Source organism: Perissodus microlepis, chromosome 18, assembly GCF_051167445.1.
Source record: "Perissodus microlepis isolate ML-2025 ecotype Zambia chromosome 18, ASM5116744v1, whole genome shotgun sequence".
NCBI classification, from domain to species: Eukaryota; Metazoa; Chordata; class Actinopteri; order Cichliformes; family Cichlidae; genus Perissodus; species Perissodus microlepis.
In genome coordinates, this window is record NC_140478.1 from 27,729,940 (window position 1) to 27,755,606 (window position 25,667).

Here is a 25,667-nt window from a genome sequence, read left to right on the forward strand (position 1 = left end):
GGTCCGGGTTTGAATCAACCAGCTGTCTGAGTTTGAAGAGACACTGAGGAGGAGGACTTGTCATCTTTTGCTAAATGTATTTTAAATAACCTGAAAAGCTGGCCTTCCAGCTTTCGGTATTTAACCAGAGCTGCAATATATGCATGTGGCAGAGTCATTATTTAACATCGTCTGAGTTGACATTGATTCTTTGATAACTTTTCTGAAGGATAGAAATGTAATTCTTTGAAAAGATATTCATTTTTCCTTCATTTGGTTTTTCAATGATGGCAAATGAGAGCATGGTCTAGCATATCATTTAATCCTCCCAATACCTGATTACTGTGAAGGGCAGACATATGAAACCATATTCATACTTTTTAAACCTTACAGTGACCTCTTGCTCCCTGTCGATTGTCTTATGGGATGTTGTGCAGACCACTTATATCAAGAGCTTTGTGCTGATTGAAATTGACTCTATAAAGCTGGGTATACACAGACTGTCCCACACAAGCACCATAATCATCAAATCACAGCAATATCTTTCTTTTTTAGTGGCTCCAAAATGTTGTTCCTAAGCAGAAGGCTAAAGGCTAAAGGTAGCCTAGAAAAAATGTTCCAAATTCAGGATGACCACCTATTCAGCTCTACCAACCAACAAACAGAAATGCAAGCTTGAAATAATGTAGTGGTTAGTGTAACTACAGCGCTCGTTAGAAAAAAGAACAACAACAGAATAGTAACTTATCTCAAGCAGACAGCAGTCAGTAAAATGTGATAAACTAAATGTTTGGGACACCAACAAGAAGAAAAAGTGGCAATAGAAGACGCGTGGAAGCAAAAGGTGGAGGAATTCCAGCTGTGCATCATAGCCCATGACTGACGTGTTAGGAGACAGTATTCATTTGTAACACCTGATGTTGTACAGTTTCATTAGACCTAAGTCAGAGAGTTTTTTAAGCTTTGTATTAAATGTGTAACAAACAGAGGAAAGGGTGTAAATCTAGGGCACCAGGAAGTAGAGTAAGTTTAGAAATCCAAATCCTTTAATCCAGGTAGGAGTTACATTTAAAGGCAGCCAGAGCAAGAAAACACTTCCAACAAGGGGTTAAACCCACACCATAAATTAGGACATTGGTAAGAACATTAGGAAAAGCACAAGGGGATACTGGGAACTGCTGGAATACTTGTTTTATTACAAACTCACAAATCTGGCTAGTTGTATTTAGGCGAGACAGATTCAGCAGAGGTAAAGCTGAAGAGGACCAGACAAACAATTACAAGGACAATAAACTGACTGAAGGGAAAGGTGAACGTAGGCACCTTAAGGTGAGTTGATCCAAACAACTCGTGCATGATCTCTAACTGTAAGCATGAACAGTTCAGGGTTTTTCTTTGATTTCTCACTAGGTTGTATATATTCTCACAGACCGAAGTGAAATATCAAAGATATTTGTCCATCAGCTTCCAAGTGGTCTGTTTCTTTCTCTGAAGTTGAAATTGCTTTTCCCTTAAGAATATCTAATACATTTTTAATGACTGACAGTATTCTGCTCTCTCCAGTTCCCCCTGTAAGCAGAAACACAGTTTCTTTCACATCCCTAGGGGAGGAATAGAGATGGATCCACTTATTAGGACCGGCTGGTGCTCATCTATCTTTAATGGTGTCTTGCCATGTGTCTTCTCCAGTTTTTCTCCCCCAGATTAGGCATTAGGACATATTTGGCTTTGTTTTTCAGTGTTAGCATGCAGTTATATCTAGTTGTTCCTAATGAGATGACCAAGGGTGACCTCTCAGTGATCCTCGCTGTGGGATTCAGAGAAAAATGAAATATTTAGATGCAGTATAAAGTCTGATTGTTGTTGTTCCCCAGAATAGTGGGTCAGATATCGACAACCATGCAAGCTAACAGGTCATATAACAAAAGTCGCTGTCAAATCAGGTAAAAATAGAAAAAGTGCTAAAAGCCACCAGAAAATCCTAATGACATAAGTGAAATCATTTGATGAGCGCTTCACTTCTTTTCCATTTCATAGTGACCAATTTGATGTACAGTGTTTCTTTTTTTCTTGTTTCTTACAAATAAAACAGTTTTGGTGTGTTGATTAAAAAACAGTCTGTCTTTGTAATTTCAGTTTCACTCTGAGTAGTTTTCAATAACGATCTATTTGTCTCTGCCTGCTTTATCCTCTACCACCTCTTATTCTTTCCCTGCCATCCATCAGTCTTCTTTGTTTTTCTTCCATGACATGTATCTTCTCTCCCCACCTCTCTTCTACCTCTAGCTGATTTTTACCTTCTTCACCTTCTGTATCCACTTCTCCCTTTGCCCCATTCCTTCCCCTTTTTATCCTAAATGTATTTTTCCAACACTTTCTTCTTTTGTCTTTCCTTTTGCATTCTTCACTATTTCTCTTGTTATTCTTTATTCACCCATCTTTTCTGTCTCCCACTTTCTCTTTCAGGTAAGACTTCCCCTGAACCACTGCGTCTCACCTCCCTTGGCAGCCTGTTGGATGATCAGCATTGGCACCATGTAGTACTGGAGCAAAAAAGTGCTCACCTCAACCTCACTGTGGACAAAAACACGGAGAGAGTGCAGCTCCCAGCAGAGTTCAGCCACTGGGCCATCGAACAGGTGTGCTAAAACACACTGATATAAAACTGACCAGTGGCGTGTTCATATAAATGTGCACAGAAAATATACAATATTTTTTTCATTGTGATCTCTACATAGTTGAGTTTAGGAGCTGTCCATAGCCTTCACTCGCAGAAGCCAGACGCCTCCAGTAAGGACCTCCATGGCTGCATAGAAAACCTGCTGTACAATGGCTTCAACTTGATAGAGCTGGCTAAGAATAGTGACCACCAAGTTACTGTCAGGGTAAGTACATGATACCAAGAACACCCATTTTTCTGTTTTCAAGAAAGCACTTATATGGTGTGACTCCAGGCTCTCAAACTGTTCGCCTCAGTATCTAAGGCTTTGCATCAGTAACATAATGCCTTTACTGGCATTATCATAGATGTTTGGATTCTTTTAGTCTTTTGCATTTATTTCATTAGCTGCCTTTTTATTTATTTACATTTTGTTACCGCACCATCTATTCTTGTCTTGTTGTCCTGATTATATTACTTTTATTAACATATATATATATATATATGTGTGTGTGTGTGTGTGTGTATATGTGTGTGTGTGTGTGTGTGTATATGTGTGTGTGTGTGTGTGTGTGTGTGTGTGTGTGTGTGTATATATGTGTGTGTGTGTCTGTATATATATGTATATATGTGTGTATATATATATGTGTTAATAAAAGTAATATAATAATGTGTGTGTGTGTGTGTGTGTGTGTGTGTGTGTGTTCAAAGATTAGAACCCAAGACATCTTCCTCTACTTAAATAAATGTAAAAACAAAACCCTGGCTACTCAGGGTTTAAGCTGGGTATCTTGCAAAACTGTGTTGATTCTTGCCTTCCTAAAATAGAAAGAGATACAACATTACAGCATAAAATATCTGCAACACGCAGGGCTAATAGCTGAGCAGACTATTAGCAAAGGAGAGGGTGGTGTTACTTCTAATGGTTTAGATAAGATAACTGTAACAATTTGTTGGCTGAGAAGTTTAAATTAGTTGAGAGTAGGAAAAGCTAAACATGACTTATGGATGTTTTTAATTGTGCTTCTTCTTCAGGAGTAGTAATCAATTGGAAGAAAAATAAATTTATTCTAAAGACATAAGCATTATTAAACAATTATTAGTGTGTACAGTTAGCAGAGTAACCTGATACCTGATGAAGATTTGGTTGAGGTTTCCTGAGCATCTCAAGAATCTGGATAAAGTGTAGATAGTGATGACATGGCTCAGTTGGCAATGTAGCAAGAGATTAAAATTCATTTAAAAAATGGACTAATCTTTCATCTATTTCCCAATAGATGAAAGATTATTGGGAAACAGTGTTCTGACTGAAATTTTCAGTGAGGTGAAGTCAATAGACTACAATTAGCAAAGAAAATAGACTTTTAGGGGGTAAATGCTTTGCAGAATGACCCATGTGTGAGCTGTACAGCTTTCCTTATATTTATCTTTAGACATGTTCTATTTTCTTAAAGCTTAATCCGTCCTTTACACACTCTGATAATTTATTGATCAGTGCATCGAGAGGGTTGATATGGAAAAAAATATTTGTTCAGGTACCTCTTTGGGATACCACATAAACTTTTTTATTTTTCTATAGTGTGATGACGACTGATTTTGTGCTTTGATGTTTAGCTCCTCAAACTCCCCAGGCTCTGTGGGTTTTATATCTGAGAGAAAACACAGCATCAATAGCTAGATCGGAGGCACTAAAAAAAAAAGTATAAACTGCAGACTCGTGACTCAGTTTTTTTTCTTTTAGTGACTTGATTATTAGTATTATTAAGAAATCCCTACAAACAGCACGAGGCAGATTCCTCTGCTGCTTATCCAGCACTCACCAATCCTCCGCGTGCATAAATAACGACAGGTTAGCCTCGAGAGTATATGAATGTGTTTGTACGTGCAGGTGTGTTCATACATGTTCACATCCTCAGAGCACCACTGGGAAATTATGTGGATGCCGGCAGCGGCGCTGCTAGCTGGTTAATGATGCTAATGAGTTCCTAACGAGGAGACTGAGCGATGAGAAGACAGAGGAGCCTTGATGGTGGTTAGATTTCTAGTAAGCCCTTCCTCGCCTTTATCATTAGAAAAAGAAAAAGAAAACATTTCTCCAATGACAATAAGTGTAGCGAACTCAGTGGAGAGCAACTCTGAACCATTTTGTAACAAATGGTTTCTCATTACAGTTTAGGATGAGAGAGCGGAGAAGCAAAACGTCTTGGTAAAAATGGTTCAGAGATTCACATGCATGGCTGAAGGTCTAATAGAGGCTGTTTTACAAGAGCTCCGTACATCTCATAGTAATAGAGTATTAACACTGTTCTAGTCTGTCTTGATAAAGAGAGCACTTTTAGCCTTTCTTAATGTGGAGTATTTTGGTTGTGCATATGTGTTAGTGAATGGCTTTTGGGGAATTTTATAGCCCACTTTTTACTTTTTATTTTGCAGTGGTGAAGCTTTCTTCACCGTATACTTTCATATATCACTTTAACAGCTCTACAAAGGGCTTTTAGATGTCATCTGTGTTTCCAGAGCATTATAAAGATAGCAGGCTGATATTCCCAGAAGAGAGCAGGGGCTGTAATATATAACTGCTACCGCCTTAGCAATGGACCTAGTGTCATTACCACTACTCAAAACAATGGGCCGCAGTGGAAATGCCTGTATAGCACTGTTCATATGCATATCTACCTCCCTGTACAGCTCTGTAATGGGTGACATTGCTGTTTTCAGTTAGGAGCTATTGCTATATTGCTATATTCAAGGAGACTTGCTGATGAGATCGCTGCGCCACAAGGTCACAGCGACACGCCCTCAGCAGCTGATTAATATTCATGTTTTATGTTGTTTTATCTCACCAGTAATCATTTTTTTTCTTCCCACCTCCCCACTCTCCACTCTTCATGTTTCTCTCTCAGGGCAATGTGACCTTTTCTTGTGCTGAGCCAGTTTCCGTTGCTTTGACGTTCCCCGGGCCACAGAGCTTCCTCCAGTTGCCCGGGACTACAGTGTCCTCGCCGGGTGGCGTGTCTGTCGGATTCCAGTTCAGGACGTGGAACAAGGGAGGGCTTCTGTTCACCTTTAGCCTTCCTCAACAAGAGGGCATGGTCTGGTTATATCTGAGTGATGCCAGACTCCGACTGATGATCCATAAAAGTGGCTCAGTGGTGCTGGAGCTCAGTGCAGGTCAGTGTATAAACCTGCACAATGAAATCCTAACCTTTCATGAGTCAACCCCTTACTGATTTATGTTTTTAATACTGTTTTTAAAATAAAAAGAAATAAAATATCATTAGGGTTGTCGCCTGCTGTTTTCTCAGGTGCTGCTCTAAATGATGGTCAGTGGCATTCAGTGGATTTTACAGCCAGACGCGGTCGCTTGACAATCTCTGTGGATAAAGGAGAAGGGGGCATTGCTCATGCTGCTCCGTCATTTCCCATCACCACAGAAAGTCAACTGTTCTTTGGTGGTAAGAGTGAATTCAGGCTTTTGGGCTTTTATAAACTAAAAAACTTTGAAATTCCTTAAGTGTATGTGTTTCTACATATTATATCTATGCTTAGATTAACTGGAAAAGCAATTAGAAGATTTCTGTTCCTTCTGTTGGCTGTAATTAAAGTTCTTATTCAGTTACAAGATCCCCTGAAAACTGATTTTAAAAGTATTTCTCTGGAAAGCTAGATGTTCATGAAAAAATAATCTTTGAGGTGTTTAACACTACAGCTAACCTCCTTCATCGTGACTGCGTGGGTGTGTTCTTATTAAATTCAGGAAGCTGAGAATAAAAGCGAACAATCTCATATCTGTTTAAATATTGCATAATCCTGATTTGTATAATAAATTGAATGGCAATGTACATCAGAAACCAGTGTGGAAAATAAATCATGCTTGATATCTCTACTGATATGGATTGGGTAATGCGGGAGGAACAAAATGATACTACATCATTTCATGGAAATAAAAATTATCAACGTACAGAGGACTGAATTCAAAGACACCCTGAAAATCAAAATGAAAAAATGATGCAGCTGGTGGTTGTATGCATGCCTGACGATGTTGGGACATTTTCCAAATAAGATGATGGATGGTGTTCTGGGGAATCTCCTCCCAGCTCTGAACCAGCACATCAACAAGCTTCTGGATAGTCTGAGGTGCAAACTGGTGGCATCAGATGGACCGAAATGTAACGTCCCAGAAGTGCTCTATTGCAGCGGTCCCCAACCTTTTTTACGCCACGGAGCGGTTTAATGTCAGACAATATTTTCACGGACCGGCCTGTAAGGTGTCACGGTTAAATACGACAAAATAAAATGATACGACCAAGAAAAAAATGTGGTATTCTGTAAATATAATAATAAACGCAAATTCACTGTGTAATTGTGTAACTTTATTAGCAGCGTCCTCCTGAAATCCACCAACAACAGTGAGAGTAACATCCTCCCCCTCTCCCCCTTAATGTTCTCTGGTCGCTATGATAACACGTAAATATTTCTTTCAAAATAAGACACACAACTACAACACGGGAAAAGACCCAGGGAAACCGAGTTATCGATAAAAACCATGAGAACCTTAAATTTCACACCCGAGCCTCAACTCTCATGGACCGGTACCAAATGACTCCCAGGGGTTGGGAGTGAATAATTGGAATTGGCACTCAGTGGTATCAATTCCTTCATCCTCCCCGAACTGCCTGCATACTGTCACCACATGAGGTGTTGTGGTGCACCAGGAAGAACCCTGGACCTATTGCACCAACATACTAGGGTCTGACAGTGGGTCTAAGGCAACAACATCCTCATACCTAAGGTGCTGTTACCTAACTTTTAGAGGTCTCAGCTTCTTCAAGAAGTTCAACAGGACAAGACTGAGCTGTACATCTGCATCTAAAGGATAAAGGTCACTCTTTCGAGGATGCCAGCGACCATCTTTGAACAGAGGGGGTCGCTTACAACTGTCTGCCATCTATAATCTAGTTTTGAGATCCCTTCCCAGACGCCTTAACGCTCACTCACATTTTGAGTCATTTGATCTCAGTAAGTCACATGACTGGGTGAGGCAAAGTGTCACAATGGGTTCACCTGAAACCTTGGCTGATAGTGACCCACACCTGTTTTCACACCTTGGCTGGTGAGATTCGGCGGAGGATCAATAGTAGGTCCATGAACATTATAGGGTCACTCCCAATAAGGCTTAAAAATCTGGGACTAAAATCCATCAATTGGTCTTAGAACTGAAGAAGCTTCTCGCATGAGAGGTGAAACGTATTCAAGAAACTTAAACTAGTCCAGATGCTTTTCTTTCCAAGCTCCTGTATCCAACAAGGGTCCCTAGGCTAGACCCCCCATGCTATCCAAGCCTACCTCAGACATGAGCGAAAGACAGAAAACTGAAACCATACCAGCTTGGACGTTGCCCGGATGTTGAGGAACCAGGACACACTGATGAGAAGTGGGCTACTAGAACAAGAAGGCACAAGTGGGCTATTGATATAGATATACACACACTTACAAGGATGGATGCTCATACTAAACATGGCTCAGTTTCAAATGCTGAGGTCAGTGCATGTGCAAGTACACCCTACATGCCAAAAACTCATGCAGGCTTTAGACTGGTCCACATTCTCATTTCAGTGAGAGGTTGGATATCCCTAATATGGTCATCTCTGGCACACAACAGTTCCACCCATCTGTTGTTCAGATTTTCTGTTAACGAGGGGAAGTCAGTCAGATTAAGTTGGCTTAAAGGCAGAGGATTAAACAGCTTGTTCCAATACAGTTTAAAAGAGCATAGCTATGTTTATATAGAAGATGTGTATATTGCATCATACAGTTAGTGTACTCTTTCTCTCATCTTGCTTTTGTCTCTCTTTACTCTGTCCTTGCCTCATGCTGCAATCCACTTCATTCTCTTTCTTTTTTCTCCCTCCCTTTCCCCCTTTTGTTCATACTCCACTGCCTCCCTCGCTGCCTAAAAATCTCATCTCCTTTGTTTTCTCTCTGCTCAGCAATATTGTAGTCTAGCATTTTGTTTAACAGCTTTAGGCTTTTTTATCATCCTGTAAGTGCACTCTCGCACATTTACACATTTACTCTCACTAGCTGCAGTAAATGGACAACAACAAAAAAGATGACCTGTTTTCATATGATTTAAAGATAGATATGAAGCAATAAAATAGCCAATTAAAAGGTGCAAATAATCTCCGTAAGACTAATCATCAGTATTATGAACGCTATTAACTGCATGAGAAGACCAGGTCATCCTCACCAGTGTTCCCCTGGTACTCAAACTGTAATGGTTCTAGTGCATGTTGGACTTGTGGTCATATGGGGCTCCCACTCCCCATATCATATCTCTGTTATTTGAGAAGTGACAGCAATTGCTCTGTAGTGATTAATCATCATTAGCTGCCCTGCCTTACTGGCATAAGACATGATGTTTTCCTCCTGCACCAATGACTTAGGCTGAAGATAGCACAGGCAGGCTCCACCGGCTTTGACGCACGGTCTTTAAGTGCCAGAGTACCGGGCACCACGGTCTTCCGCCTTCCCTGAATTCTGCCTCCTGAGCTCAGCTCTCACCCAATCCACTGTAAAGAAGAGCTGAGGAGAAGCGGGTGTAGAAGGTGCTTAGTGAGGGTGGTGATGGCGAAGAGGCTGGACTGGCAGAGGTTGGAGGGAGCAGCTGGTCAAATCCGTTTGCAGAGCATCTTAAACGGCTGATTTCTCTTCTGCTTGAAGCCAGTAATGATGTTCATTCCACATTTGCAGGATTTTAGGCACTTAGGAGTACAAGAAAAAAGCACAAATAACAGCACCACTCTTTATGTGGTAGAAGACCTTTTACCAGAGTTTGACTTCATTTTACTCTCACTCATCATTTTACTCATGCACTGCAGTTCTGACATTTTCTAAAGGGCTTAAGGACTTACCTAAGACAGCTGTATGCAGAACAGAAGTGTTCAATGCAGATGAGATATTAACTGATCTTTAACCAGCCAGCTCTGTGGGACAAAGGGCATGTGATGTTGGATTGTGTTGATATAAGAACAGAGCAACTAATATTTGGGCACATTCACTAGCAACTGGGTGTTATGTGCTCTTTCTCCTGTATCCACTAGTAAGGCAGCGGTCTCACGTAAATTTTACAGATTATTTTCACTGGTACGAATGTGTGTGAAGCAGAGTTTTTACTGCTTTGTGCTACACGTTTTCACTTCACAAGCATGCTGTAAAGCTTTCATTTATACATTTAAAGCCAGTCTGAAAGTTCCTGCAATATACATGTAATTTTCACACCACCACTAAACTTTAAAACCAAACTACTGGTCTTGTTAACACCTTGTGCACATGGCCTGTCCTGTTGTTTTCTTTGGAGGATAGCATAATCTCATCGGTGTTGTCTTGGCTTTTTTTTAACTGATAAAACTTCTTTCCCATCAAGGTTGTCCTGCTGAAGAGCACAGTGAGGAATGTAGAAACCTCTTCGAGACTTTCCAGGGCTGCCTGCGTCTACTCACGGTGGAGAACCAGCGAGTCGACCTGATCAAGGTGCAGCAAAGACTGCTGGGAAATTACAGCCAGCTGCAGATCGACATGTGCGGCATCATTGACAGGTCAGCACCAGCAGAAACCCGTCTCACTGAGCTCAGATTAAATCATTTTATACCCTCGCTGTCATTGACACTGAGACGCACCGACACCGATGCAGAAATCCTTATCGCTGTGTTGCTTGGATAAGCATTCATGTTTAATTTTAGCCATAATGTGATGGAGTGGCTCTGTCATTGACTGCAGCATCCTGTACACATACACAAGCATGACACACATTCCCCTTAGCTAATAAAACATGCTATTCTTTTTCCTTGACTGTCTGGGGCATTTGTACATACATATGCACAAATAATATAGTCAGTTACAATTTGTTGGTAACTTATTGCATACTCACTTCGTCATCCCATCAAAGAGTTCAGTCTGTCACACATAAACACGTAGAAGCTAATTACTTCTAAGTAATATAACAATAAATTTTATTAACCCAAATGGGTACACGGGCTTCTTGGGCACAGAAAGACAGTTTAATTTAAAATTCTGCCTTTAAAAAGCTGCCTGAATCTGCATTCATCTGCCGATACCGTTAGCGTAAGCCTTGATAAAGTTCAAAGGGATGAATTACAGTAAAAATAATAAATCAACACATAAACGTTTAATACACAGAGACAAAATGAATGGAAACCATAATCATTGTTGTTCCACACAGTAAAGTAGACCATGTTCAATAATAGGAGTACATGTCAATTAAATAGTTTTTCTAGCTATAGAGGCGGGTTGACGAAAAATGTATTTAATGGTACAGTAAGGGGGCGCATGTAAAAATGCCCTGCAGTAAATACAGACCTGAGTTTTCAAACACATGGATTACTTTATGAAATGGTGTATTTTAATACGAATCTACATCTGTCCCTGTTCCAAACCAAGCAATATTTGTCCCTAAAGTCTAACTGAGAGTGTAAAATACAAAGTAAAAGCAGTGAGTAAAAGAAAACATAAAAAGAAAGGCAATACTTCTAAAGAGAGCAAGATCCAAAAATTGGATATTGAACATGTGTTCAGTGTTAAAGCTCTTATCGGTAGTGCACCTGCAGCTCCTCCTGCCTCTTGTATTCATTTGTTGTTCTTTTGAGTCTATTTCTGACATTCAACAAGCTGAATGACAACCTTTGAAAACTGTCTATTGAGCCTGCTTGTAGGTGGAGTCAGTCTTGGTGTGGTTCTTTGTTTGGTTTTTGAGGGATAGTATTTTGTAACATTTGTCATCTTTCATATACAGCATTTTGGCTGCTGCCTTTTATCCTTTTTTATTATTATTTTTTTTGCATTATCGCTTTTAGCACCATCATTTTTTTGCTTTCTTCCGTCTTTTATGAGCTAGAGAAGGAATTGAGCATCACACATAATACACTGGGTACTTTTGCTGATCACCTGGTGTTCTCTGTGTTTGGTGCTTTGATCCTACAGGGTGTATGGATGTGATATTCAGGGAGACTCAGGGAGGGTTCAGTGAATAGCATTTGGCACAGATTGAAATTGTTTTTCTGGTAAAATAATTTATTTCCTCCCAAGAGAGCTCAGTGTTTTGCAGCAGCCTTTGAGATATGTTCACCCTCGGTTGGTGGGTGTGCGTGACGATGGGAACATAATGGAGCTGTAGTGAATGCAAACACAACAGTGTTCACATCTGCCAATATCATTGTACTAATGGAATAATTCAGCTTTTTGGCATCTTCAGTGGCCAAAATCCAAGAATATGAACTAATCCAAATCCGACCTGTTGAAAGAAAACCATACAATGCTACATTTTCACAAATGAACATTAATCACACACATGCTAGCGGACATATATTTTCTATTCTTGGATATAATCAGTTTGATTTTAGGTAAACTGCCATTCATTCACAAGGATGCATCTAAAAGCTGCAGGACAGTAGCTCTCAAGGACTGGAGTTGGACACCCCTCCTCTAAGGTTTAATGATCAACTACATATGAACCCTTACTCTAACACAGGGGTCTCAAACTCCTGGCCTCCAGGGCTGGTGTCCCTGCAGGTTTTAGAGCTCACCCTGGGTCAACACACCTGAATCACATGATTAGTTCATTACCAGGCCTCTGGAGAACTTCAAGACATGTTGAGGAGATAATTTACCTATTTAAACCAGCTGTGTTGGTTCGAAGACACATCTAAAACCTGCAGGACACCGGACCTAGAGGCTTTAGTTCAAGACCCCTTCTCTAACAGGGGTGGGATTTGAACCCACTGGAACTTAACGCATCACTGTAACTTTTTGGTTATAGTCACTACTTTTTACTAACACCAAAGAAAATCAGAACTCCACATGGACAGCAAATTTGACTCTACCAGGAGTGGGGTTTGAACCCACGAGAGCATTTGCTCATTGGAACTTAAGTCCAACGCCTTAACCACTCGGCCATCCTGGTTTCTATATAACTTCTCAATGCACTTGATCAAGGCATATATGAGATTGACTCTGAGGAGGGATTTTAAGTTTCTGACATGAAATCCCATCAGTCATCCACACACAAAAAGTGAAATGTCATCCCTAAGTATGGCACTGTGACCATTCCAGTTTAGTTTCACAATAATTCAGTTTAATGTCCAATAATTAGCAATCGTTTTACTAGTGCAAGCTATGTCACCAGGATGGCTAAAAGAGGTCTAATTGTTGTAAATCTTAAAGGCAAATATGGCAGGGCATACGGCAGACGCAGAAAGACATTGAGAACAAGTGTAAGAGTTTCCATTTTCTAAAAGTAATTTATAGTCCTCTCAGATCGGCAGAGTAAGTCATGCACAACAGAAACAATTGCCTTCTGTCTTGATGATACACTAATTACACAATGCAATAAGAGGAACGATTATCATAATTATGAATGTTCCTTTTGGCAAAAACCAGAAAACACACACTTATATATGATATGGAGTTCGTGAATACAGTTGCAGACATCAGCTACACATTTTCACCAGAGAAAGAGGATCTCCTCCAGCTGGTTTAATTAAATACCTTTCTTTTCTCACATTTATCAGATTATTTTTCATGAGAATTCAGCTCCTGCTCAGATCTGGCTGCAGGAACAGAACAAGACAAAAAACAAAAAAAACATAGCCTCTACTGTACAATCGTACTTGTGAGATATAAAGAAAAATGGGTCACACCACACACACCTTCCATATAAAGGAAACTGTTATAGAAGTATATAGAAGCATCCATGTTTTTTATACTCAACACTTCAAACTGCAAGCAACACAATTAAAAAAACATTTAAGCAGCTCGAGTACAACACCATAACTACTCAGCCAGCCTGTTCACAACCTTGGAAGAGATTTTCTTGCCTACTCTTTTGTTTTTTGTTTATTTTGGTGTTTCCTTGTATGATTAAATGCAGCCCACATGTATTCATATCTAACAATACCACATACTATATATAGTACATGGAATTGTTCCCCCAGGTCATCTCTGGTGAGGTGTCTACATACCAGTGGAAGATCATATTTATTTGTTCACCTAGAGCTATGAAAGATTGAGCCTGCTTTGACAGACATCAGCTGAACACGTAAAGCAAGAAAATTATCCACCTTTTAACTGACTTGAAAAGCTGTCAAAGATTCAAAAAGAACTGTTTTGTCCTCAAGAATATCTGTGATAGCTAGAGTAGAGCCTAAATCCACATGGGTACACACCCATCTGAGTCCAACATCTTAAATATTCAGGTCTTGTACGGCCTGGTGATGTACAAGGCCTGATACATGTCATGCCAGCTGTTACACTGTAACAGTCCTGGCAAGGATTGTAGCTTTAAATGTAGTGAACAGGGCCGTAACAAGATGAATCACAGAAAGTTGAATCTGCTCATCTGGATATAGTTTTGTCTTTTGCATTATTGATTGTTTATGGTTCAGTGTTTACTTGACAGACATTAACCCTGATATTGAATATGTACAAGTCTGTTTGTGATAAGCAAACTGATGGCTATTTTTTCTTAGATAAACTTGGTTTCAAGCTTGATTGCTCTTGTCACTGCAAAAAGAGTTGCCAAGCAACCAAGGATGTGTGATCACAACCAGGGAGTAAACTAAAACATTGCTAGAGTGTCATGACACTAACATATGTGCAGTATAGCTATTTAGAAAAAGCACAGCTTACTGAAAACCAGTAAAACTGCAGTGTGGAGGCAAATATGCCTGCAGCAGAATATTCTATTGTTGTAAACATCTTGTTTACAACCTTATCTGAACACTGACCCGGTCCTCCATATTTACCAAAATTCAAAGAAACATCAAAATATGAAAAAAAAAAAACTTGTACAAAAACTAAACACATAATTAAATCAGCAGGGCACTGCTTTCACATTGTGCTGCATTCCTGTTGATTAAAATGTCACTACAGTGATTATACGCACGATCTGATATCGTCGTGTTGGTGTTGTTCCCAGATCATCATACTAAATGTTGTTCCAGGATCAACATAGCAAGTGACCAATCAGAATGTTGTGACGTCATACTTTTGCGACTTCGGGAAAAAACGCCGTAAAACAAAAAATTTTACTTAAGCTGCGAGAAACCGCCTCTGTCCGCCGATCAACGGACCCTGACCCTAACCCTGACCCTAACCGTAACCCTTTAATAAACGGTAAGCAGAACTGATATTGCCCTTGCAACATTGGAATTTCATAAATGCACGAATGGCTTGGCGCGCAAAAGAATAACGTCACAAGAATGTGATTGGTCACTTGCAATGTTGAACCTAGAACAACATTTTCATGATGATGTGGGAACAACACCAACACGACGATATCAGATCATCCGTGATTATACCTGCATGATGGATGTGACTAAAAGTCAAAGCAATGTAGTCGACAGCTGTGAGATCCCTTTCTTTTTGTCAATTTGGAAAAATGCTTGCCTGAGGGGACACTTTATATTTTATCTAGTATTTTGCCCCTGAAGCCTTCTTTACTCACCGTTAATCACTTATCTTTGGCCACAAGCAACGCAATTGGCTGGTGAGTTCAGTGTGTTTTTGTAAACTTGATGCACACACAGACATGTTATACACTCACAATGAGGATTAACTATATTTGAGTTTATGCTCATGTTAGTAGCCATTACATTGTTTTCCTTGGCCTTCATGCATGTATTAAACTGCAGTTTACTGTGGTAACGTTAGCCACTCAGATTAGATACCAGGGGTTGCTTTTGAACTCACAAGAGCATTTGCTCATTGGATCCCACTTTGTTACAGCAAACCAAGTTTCCATTTTCTAAAAGTAATTTAGTCATCTCAGATCTGTAGAGTAAGTCATGTGTAGCAGAAACAATTGGCTTCTGTGTTGATGATACACAAAGTAATAACAGGAACAATTACCCTGATTATAAATGTTCTTTCTGGTAAAGAACAGGGCAAATGACGTGAGTTCTTTAAGTATACCAGGAGTGGGGTTTGAACCCACGAGAGCATGTGCTCATTGGAACTTAAGTCCAACGCCTTAACCACTCGGCCATCCTGGTATCTGCCACTGAGGAAAGCCAACATCACATCAAGAAGGCCCTGAGTAAATGTGGTTATCCCAGCTGGACTTTTGTTAAAGCTGGGAAGGCGCCAAAAGAAAGCGCCAGTCAATCCAGGAGAGAAGGACAACAGCTGCCTAAGCAAAAACCTGTAGTGATCCCGTACGTGTCAGGAGTATCGGAACAGTTGAGATGCATTTTTTTCTAAACACAGAGTCTCTGTGGCTCTGTGTCCCCTGATACAAACAGAGTAACATAGTGTACGCTGTTGTGCCAGGAGGATTGCCAGGATTTATACATCGGGGAAACCAAACAACCTCTGGCGAAGCAGATGGCACAACACAGAAGAGCTACCTCATCAGGCCAGGACTCTGCAGTCTATTTACACCTACAGGCCAGTGGACACTCTTTCAGTGATGAGGATGTACACATCCTGGACAGGGAGGAACGCTGGTTTGAGCGCGGAGTCAAGGAGGCCATTTACGTTAAAAGGGAAAGACCATCTCCAGCCATTCCCCAACTCTCTGTGAATGGTACTCATGGCCTTTGATCAGTGGTTGTTGATCAATGGTCATGAGAATTTGCATAATTATGATGAAGGAACTGACCTCCCAGCCCATTGTTCCTTCAGTGGGCTGGTTTCAGTCATTATGCAAATGTACTGTTTATAAGATTGGGGAAACCTGCAGTCAGCTGAGACTGAAGAAGTCACTTGGATGAGTGACGAAACGTTTCTCCTACTGAAAACGCTACGTCCAGATGAACAGAATCAACTTTTGGAGATCCACTACAAAACATTTGCTTGAGAAGGTAACATTCACTCTCACATTCATACACAAGTACTTTAGTTTACCACACATGTGGTACCAAATTATACCAGGAGTGGGGCTCGAACCCACGAGAGCATCTGCTCATTAGAACTTAAGTCCAACGCCTTAACCACTCGGCCATCCTGGTACACTGCCCACAAGAAAATGTAGTTCAATCATGTTCCACTTACACCAAGGTAAGTTATACCTTCTGCGGTGCCTGAAATTTGAATTTTGTTGCGTATCTGTCTTTTAATCTAGTGCCACTCATCCAAACTACTCCTGGAAACTTTAAGCTGCACCTAGCAAAGAACAACTGTGATTGGGCTCTTTATGGTTTTAAGAGTCAGGATAACAGGTTGAACTGTCTTACAAAACCACTAAGGCCCTTCATAGAATCCATATGATGCTGACCGAATCACTAACATCTCATATTGCAGTGTGAGCTAAGTGTGAGGGCTCCTTCTTAGGATAGTGAATGTTTTAGACCATTTAAACAAAATTGCGAAAGTGATTCAGAGCGCAAAACAATTTCACACATTCATCTCCTCACAGGCTCTCAGTAATTCATATTTGTTTGCTACCCCTGAGTGCATGCACATGTAAGACATGTATAGACTTCTCATTTCAGCAAAAGCCGCATTGAATTCGAAGGTCATCAGCAGTCAGACAAAAGCATCTATATAGATCATGTACAGTATACACTACTGACACACTGAGTCTGATTGCATCAGCAGTCACGTTCCTGAAACCCTCCCTGCTACTGACTCACATGCACAAACACTCAATATACTGTGTAAAATAAAGGAATGGAGCAAAGTGAAAATGTGAATTTAAAGTGAAAGCTAAGTGGTTTATCTTCAAGGCTCCAGCTTACTCTGAGATTAAAGTAGTATAGAGATAAATGGAGGTTTTTAAAAAAAAAAAAAATCACACTGTTGCAGGCTGACAGGCTGCTGAGTTAGGGCTTTTATCTAAATAAAGGCGAGGTTGCAGATTCTGTGCAGTCATCTGTTTTCTCTTAAATATTTCTGCCTGTGTTCGGGCAAACACACAGTTTAACACTGTCACATACATTTACATAAGTAAACTCACACACTGAAATGTACGTTTAGGATAGAAGAGAAAAACACACTGCTCAAAGCCTGCACATACTGCCGAGCGCTGCATCCACTGCTGACTTAAAATTGTCTTTGTGTGTGTGTGTGTGTGTTTGTGTCAAACCTCCTGGAGGTGCCAGCCGGTCGTGGAACAGATGGAAAGCAACCGGTGTAGATAAAAACACTGTTACTCATCGTTTCCTGTTGTCCTCTCTGTGTCTTTATCTCAAGAGAATGAGGTCACATTACTCCTTTATGTGGGTTAGCAGAGACACAGCAGCTCATATGGCTATTTTAATCTGTCACATATATTTTCTAACTTCTCTCAGGTACAGCACAGTTTTTGAGGTATCTGTCTCAAAGATTGCTGTTGTGCAGTGGTTTGAGAGCTCAACACACCAGAGTAACAAATACAAACAGACAATGCTCAAGCAAGCTGAGAAAAAATGCTGAAAATTGAACCTAATTGCAAAAATTAATACTATTCTTAAACGTTATACCACTGCAGATACCACTATTAACCAAAAAAGGTTGGTACCATCAACCTGTGGGGCTGGAAAAATAGAGTCTGTGTGAAAATGTCAAAAAATGTAGGCCTTTAAATGGCCACTTCAGGCTGGTTTCAAAGGTGAGTCAATCCCTCTAGACTCCCATGTTAACATTAGTCCTCTCCTCAACCGCCTATCCAATTCAGGTATTCGGGAGGGCTGGACCCTGCCTTAGCCGCCATTGAGTAAATGACAGGGGTACAGCCTGGACACGTAGGTAGTCCATGAGAGGTCGCAAGACAAAATGCCCAAATTTAAAGTGGAATAAACACGTTTTTATTCAGGGTTTACATAAGTGACCCAACTAATCTATTAAAACTTAAAATTGTGCAGTTTTGGAGTGTTGTCCTCTTTGAGTGACATGTGAGTGCCAGGACAGGCTAAACCAGGGGTGGGCAATCTCAGTCCACGAGGGCCGGTGTCCCTGCAGGTTTTAGATGTGTCCTCGAACCAACACAGCTGATTTAAATGGCTAAATTAGCTCCTCAACATGTCCTGAAGTTCTCCAGAGGCCTGGTAACGAACTAATCATGTGATTCAGGTGTGTTGACCCAAGGTGAGATCTAAAACCTGCAGGGACACCGGCCCTCGTGGACTGAGATTGCCCACCCCTGGGCTAAACTGTGTCAACTCAATGATTTCTGTCAGTGAACTGGACCTCGAAATCTATGCTCAATTTTTATCAGCGTTCTGGTATTATGTTTTAAAGTTTGTAATGGGTATCTGTGTCTTTGTGTTACACTTTACATTCTGTGGAGCAGTTGGTAATTTATCACTCATCTGTCTTTTCAAAATAAGGTTGGTTCTGGCTCCAAAATAACAAGATGGCAACAGCCGAAATGCCTGTGTTAAGGCTTAAACACAGTAATACATGATGTCACATTGCCTATACTCATCTTTTGTGTGCAATTTATGGAAAATAAACGTAATCTGGGTATAATCTATGGGCCATGTTAACAGAGTGAAGAGACAAATAAGACAGAGGATTTACACATTTGTTTACCTTCTAATACAACTCATGGATTATTGATTCAGTAACCTCCTGAGTGACCATGGCAACAACACTGTGTCCCAGTCATGCCATCACATTTTGGTGAAAATATCTGAGTTGGAGTCTCAGGGCCAGTGAACAAATAAAAGTATGAATTATGTTTCTGCAGTGTTTAACAGCAATGTTTCTGTAGTGTATATAAACATATAAATAAACTGATAGAAGTTCAGAAATACCCAGAAAAATGAATTATGCCACAGTACATATTATAATGACATATTCAGCCATGTCATTAATAGAAGAGCAATTAGTGCCTTGATTTGTGTTTTCAGCTTAAATAAAACAAAACGAAGCCTCGCACATAGAAGATGCAGAAAGATGTACAGCCTTTTGAGTTTTCATAAAAGTAAAACTTATCGTAGAACTTAGAAGCAAAGAGAAACTAAATTAATAAAAGTTAAGAGCAAGTTTTTATAACTACATAAAACATGATCATTTAACTGTTAGTAAGATTATTTCACAGCTGAAGTAATCTTTTATTTTGACTTCACAAGTTGCTCATTTGATGGTTGCTGAAAAAGTTTTTCTCTTCCAGTTACGCTTTAGAAAATCTTTAGACAAACAGAGAACATAGTTTTCTATCTATGTGAATTTAGCCTTGTGTGGATGTTCCTGCTGTCTCTCCTGCTTTAGGCGCCACCCTTTTTGTACAGCTGATTCTACTCAGCAATTAAGATAGAGCACTTAAGTCCAGAGAAAAGGTGAGCTCTGGTGCCAGAGAGGCTTGTTGGTTTTGCAGCTAGTGAGCTGTGTGTGGGGTGGCTGTTTATTCCTGCTCTGTGGAGAGGCGTGTGTTTCAGTGACTTTTCAGTTTAGAGACCAACTCCTGGGTTTTGTTTTCTTTCTTTAAAAGTTGATAGCGGCTTGTCTGTCTCTTTTGATTTATTAATTAATTCAAATTAAATAATCTTTAACTTTAACAATTTTACCTCCTTGTCTACTTTTTTAAGCTGGATATTTTTTGTTACTTTACCACATCCCTTGGACTTTATAGGGGAACGTAACAGTGACGTTCACTTGTTTTCTTACCTTTACCTTCTACCATCATGTGACAAAATATTCTGCTCTTCGCAGTTGTGGACGTTTGCTTTCTAATAACAAACTGCTCTGTTTTATTATAATAAATTACACATTGCCTTTCATCACAACAAATCTCCCACAGTGGACAAAGTAATCACGAGTCACATTTGCAAACATTGCAAGTCAGGGAAAAATTGTAAAAGCACAATGATCCAAACAAACAAAAAACTGGGATCTGGAGTCATTGACGCAAGTAAATATGATTACAGTCTTTACAATATTTGTCATTTCACAGGCAGTTTATAACTCCCTTAGTATCTTGTGAGCTGCACACATATCCACTGTAGATCGTATAAAGGGAGCAGAGTTTTTAAATGTTGGAGTTTAGGGATTTCATTTCCAGCGCTGAAACTTAAGATTTTTACAGTCTCTGCCTGCCTCCTTCAGTCCACTCCATCCCTCCTCCTCCCACACAGGACTGGTGTCATGATGGTTACAGCAGTATGATATTTATCTATAAATAACACACATAGCTTCAGTAAAGTCTCCTGGGATCTGGAGTCATTGATGGAGCTTCTTCAAACAGTCTTGCAGCAGTCAGGGAAGATCTGCCGCTGAGAAGAAGCGAAAAGATATCCTCTGTTCACTGGAAAACCTTTCCTTTTATATAAAATGACAGAAAAATCTAAAGCACGAGTCTGTGAAGTAATGAATTTATTCTTTTGATCTCACAGAGGAAAGGTATTTCAATGGGTATTTTCCATTAAGCATAAGGAAGTCAATTTCTTTTTAACCCAGTAACATCTCAGATTGTACCTAAATACAAAAACCGATACTGGAAATGATTGAAAATTTTTTATGTCGTTTCACTGCTGCTAGTAGCCCATTAGGTGGATTTAGAGTCTTAGGATAAATGACCTCGAACATCTGCAAAAAACTTTTTTCCCTCTGTGAAATGAAAAGGTGAATTTTAGAAGCAGAGCTAGTTTAATGATGGTGTTTTTTATGTTTGTTTGTTTTTCTTCTCAATATATGCTTTTGATCTGTGACACCAAGATTCAAAGTGCATTTACATGCCAGTAAATACCGTTATTACAATGACACCAAGGCACACATTATACAACAACATGTAAATACTTTAACTCAGAGACTTCCCCAGCCTTAGAGGAGCATTGAAATGAATATTTGGGTGCAGTTAATATAACATCAGCTTCAAGCTGCACTGATACTTCAGAAAGATTTATTTTCCATACACTCTTTATGTCTGTGAATAATGTATGTGTATATTATCTTCAGATTATTCATTTATCTTTTAAATTGCTCTTATAACTCACAGGAGGTGGCATAGTCTTGTGAATATTTTACACTGCTGCAGAACAAAATACTGTGTAGAGGGAAAACATACTATTTTACATATATATAAGTATGTTTTTTTTCATGGGTTATAACAGGGGTAGGCAACTCCAGGCCTCGAGTGCCGGTGTCCTGCAGGTTTTAGATCCCACCCTGGGTTAACACACCTGATTCAAATGATTAGTTCATTACCAGGCCTCTGGAGAACTTCAAGAAATGCTGAGGAGTCATTTAGCCCTTTAAATCAGCTGTGATGGATCATGGACACATCTAAAACCTCCAGGACACTGGCACTCGAGGCCTGGAGTTGCCTACCCCTGGGTTATAATAACAGTCTCAAGCAGAATTAGTCAGACAAAAGCAAACGATTTCTGATCAATGTTGACATCAAACTGAATCAATAGTAGAAAAAAAATTCTGTCTGAAACTGACCTCATTATTTTGAAACTTTGATAATTTTCCTTATAATATCTGTGACAATATACAGCAGAAAATGGGAAAAAGCACAGTAGATCCCCATGTAACACATTAATCTTGTTATTTTTCACCGTCAAACTGAAATGATCTTTTTTTGTCATTTATTTCTACAAAAGTAAAGTTTACAAGGCAAACACTTAAATGCTCGGTTGCTAGATCAGCAGCAGAAACACATTATGTTCCTTTTTCCTCAAGGTGCTGCTGTTCTGTTACTCTTTGTCATGGTTCTCGTGGGATCTGTTAGTTTATTTATTCATTTAGTGTTTTTTTTCTTTCTTTTCTTTCTGTGTTTGGTTATTAGACGTGTCTTAATGGTAGTTACTTGTCTTGTGATTTGCTTTGAAGGTTATTTTGTGGTGATTTCACGTCCTGCTTCTGTTGCTTTCTGTCTTTTTTTCCCGTTTGATTTCACTTGTGTTTCCCTTCTTTCTTATCCCTTGTCCTTGTCAGATTGTTGTTTGCACTCTCTGGGGTTTCCTACTGTTCCACACGATTATGTTTATTTATTTATTTATTCATTTTTTTCTGCTTATTGAATTAACATAAAATAACAATTAAAAAAAACATTTGTTCCCAATTGGTCGTTTGGGGTGTTTTTTGTCAGTATTGTCTGCATCTGCATCCTGCATCAGGATCTTCTCTCCAGCTACACGTTACAGTCTGCTCTTAAAATACTTTAATCAAAATGAATGCAGCATGGTGCTTTTTCCTGTTGCTGATATGGTCTCTTTACTTGCAAAAACGTGATGGAAACTGGGATTTCTTCCCCTGGTTTATACATATCTCTCTATCTCTCTCTCTCAGGTGTTCTCCCAGTCGCTGTGAACACGGTGGCCGCTGCAGCCAATCCTGGACCGTCTTTCACTGTAACTGCTCTGACACCGGCTACAGCGGAGCAACCTGCCACAGCTGTGAGTCACCTGACAGCTAAACATCAGCACACGACAAGTACAACAAGTGAGGGCAAATGGAGAAAGATGGGGGGAGGGGTAAGAGGGACAGATGAAATGCAAATGAGGAACAGATAGCGTGTCAAGCAAGATAATGAGGATGTTTTTCATCTTGAATAATTTAAACTAGGAGGGGGAAAAAAAACAGGGAAGGGGAATGGAAAATAAAATCAATTAAAAATGCCTTGGGTGGGTTGGTTCAGTCAAAATGATTAAGTTATTTACAATATTAAGTTATATCCAACATTTTACATTGGTAACACAAAACTGTGATTCCTGTCGTTATTGTGTGTGACAACCAAAGTAAACTCTAAGGGTGGTACACAGCTATGTATTGTAATTGATTTTTTTCTTTTTGCTGTTGCTACTTCCTGCACACTCATATGGTACCACTTGTCAGTGAGGGAGGCCCACTCTGAAGTAAACCCTACATTATCCCCCTTTTTGACTCTAACTAAAGAAAGCTGAGGGTCATTTCCCCATAGACCTCTATACAAACAGACTTTGTACACCTCAGGAAGTCACTTCCTGCTGGCCAGGTTTAAAGCACTTCTGCATCAGCTTGATTTTTGACACCTGATTTGTGTTATTTACAATCCTTTCACCTTTTACATCCTCACATGTGATGAGTATGAAAGCCCCAGAAGCCTGCCATTCAGATTTTCAGCCGGCCAAAAGAAAGATCACTTGAAGGAAAGTAGAAGAGAGCTGAGCATCTTGTCTCTGATGGTGCATTAACTGCACTAATGCTCAAAATAAGACAAATAAGAACTATCTTCAACTGTGACTCTGCTGTAGAAAGAGTCTGAGAATAAAAGTATGTAATTTAAAATTAATATAAGTATTTGTTAGAGAATAAATATTGACAAATACCTGCTTAGAAAATATTGTTTATCTGAAGGAAGATGAAAACTCTTGTGTGATCTTCTGACTGCTTGTATGTCCATAAATCTTTATTATGGAATCAAACTTTAAATGAGGTGTCCCCTGAGATCTATTTTTATTACCTGCACATCTTTTCTCTCTATAACGCCTTTTGTGTATAAGGTGATATGATGGAGGTTAATGAGACTGTAGCTGTGACTAAAATACCAAAGAGGGAATAAATAAATAAAACCGTGACAGTGAGTTGAGCTTGCAGGTGAGATTTAGTGGCTGTGTGCTGAATGCCTCGAGTCAAATCCTCGAGACTAAAACAAGGAGAGTTTCCCACACGGTTCACCTATGGTCTCATTTTTATTTCTGATGTTTCTTTGAAAACTGGTCTCTAACCACACTCGGGGAGTGTGAGGAATAAAAAGCCTTTAGCTGTGGAGAAGAAGCGAGATAAACAGGTGAGCAGAGTGTGGGAACTTTCAGATATGGATTTGAATTGAAGGGCTCCTTTCTTTGACTGCAGAAGATGTACTGTTGCGTGCTTGAGACGGAGATGAGAGGAAGACTTATGGAGACACAGAGAAAGAGGCGAGAAGGTCTGATAAAGTTAAATTTATTGAGGCTGTGTATTCCCATCAGTCATTACTGTCATCTCCAGTTGGATTAAACTTTAGTTTATGGGATGCCGGTGCAGAAAAGGAACCTCCGATTCTTTTTTCTTTTCTCTGATCACGGGACTTTGATTCAGTTGTGATACATACGTATGAAGCAGCACCCACAGCATAGTAATCCTCCACAGTGTGTGATCTTCATCCCCTCGCAGCTCCGGTGGGTCAGCGTGTTGATGTAGTTCTCATTATTTTCCTCCCAGCTGTGTACGAACAGTCCTGCGAGGCATACAAACACAACGGCAACACGTCAGGACATTTTTATATTGACGTGGATGGCAGCGGACCGATCAAACCACAGCTGGTCTACTGCAACATGACAGGTGACACACACAGACTCACACATGCTTTTACACCTTGCCTGCCTCCCATCATCACTGAACCTTTTTTATGATTGAGATGATTACATAACTTTAAATGATGTCCCCGCTTATCACACCCAGATCCACATTATTGTCCATCTTCATCTTTTTTTATTTCATCCTAGACTTCAATCACTCCCCTGTTTCTCTTTCACTCAATCATTCATGCCCTTTGTGTAATCATATAAATGAACTATGATACTTTCTCTGAATCACATGCTTACTTAGTTTTTTGTTTTTACTTTTCTATCTTTGTCCAACTCATTGACGGAAAGTGAAAATTTACCGCCTAGATCAGTCACTGGGCTATTGCAAGGCTAATACTAAGAATAGGAGTAACACACTAACTTAACATGCATGTGTTTGGAAGCAGCATGAAAAACATGAAAAATCCACACACAGAGTGAGCTGAGCTGAAATCACCCACTCATAAAGAAATGAAAAAAAAGTATTACTTTTTATGTTTCGTCAATTATAGCGTTTAGACATAAACATTAGGAAACAAGGTCAAACATTTACTATTGAAGGACTGGGAAATTTATAGCAGTCAATAGCACTGATAACCATTGCACCTTCATGTCACCACTTTACATTTATACATCAAATATACATTAAAAAACAAAACATAACTGCAAAACTTAGCCGATGAATCAGCTGGCTGGTTTGCAGAAGATCAAATGACCATTAAATACTTTAGATCAACTATTTGGATAATTGATCTGTTCCTGTTTCTTCCAGTAAAACATTC

At 39.7% G+C, this 25,667-nt stretch overlaps 1 protein-coding gene and 3 non-coding genes across 4 annotated transcripts in view; 1 reads left to right on the forward strand and 3 right to left on the reverse strand.

The window, feature by feature from the left end:
• LOC146368064 (contactin-associated protein-like 4) overlaps positions 1 to 25,667 on the forward strand; it is a 143,532-nt gene that overhangs the window by 74,368 nt on the left and 43,497 nt on the right. The window contains exons 6-12 of the mRNA XM_084911306.1: positions 2,446 to 2,618; positions 2,718 to 2,864; positions 5,542 to 5,809; positions 5,944 to 6,093; positions 10,065 to 10,236; positions 22,868 to 22,974; positions 24,761 to 24,880. Of these exons, the coding sequence (XP_084767432.1) occupies positions 2,446 to 2,618; positions 2,718 to 2,864; positions 5,542 to 5,809; positions 5,944 to 6,093; positions 10,065 to 10,236; positions 22,868 to 22,974; positions 24,761 to 24,880 (1,137 nt within the window). The remainder of the gene's footprint in view (positions 1 to 2,445; positions 2,619 to 2,717; positions 2,865 to 5,541; positions 5,810 to 5,943; positions 6,094 to 10,064; positions 10,237 to 22,867; positions 22,975 to 24,760; positions 24,881 to 25,667) is intronic.
• trnal-uaa (transfer RNA leucine (anticodon UAA)) lies at positions 12,535 to 12,617 on the reverse strand. The gene has a single exon. It is a non-coding gene; the product is annotated as a tRNA-Leu (tRNA).
• On the reverse strand, positions 15,623 to 15,705 carry trnal-uaa (transfer RNA leucine (anticodon UAA)). Its single transcript has one exon. It is a non-coding gene; the product is annotated as a tRNA-Leu (tRNA).
• Positions 16,580 to 16,662, reverse strand: trnal-uaa (transfer RNA leucine (anticodon UAA)). Its single transcript has one exon. It is a non-coding gene; the product is annotated as a tRNA-Leu (tRNA).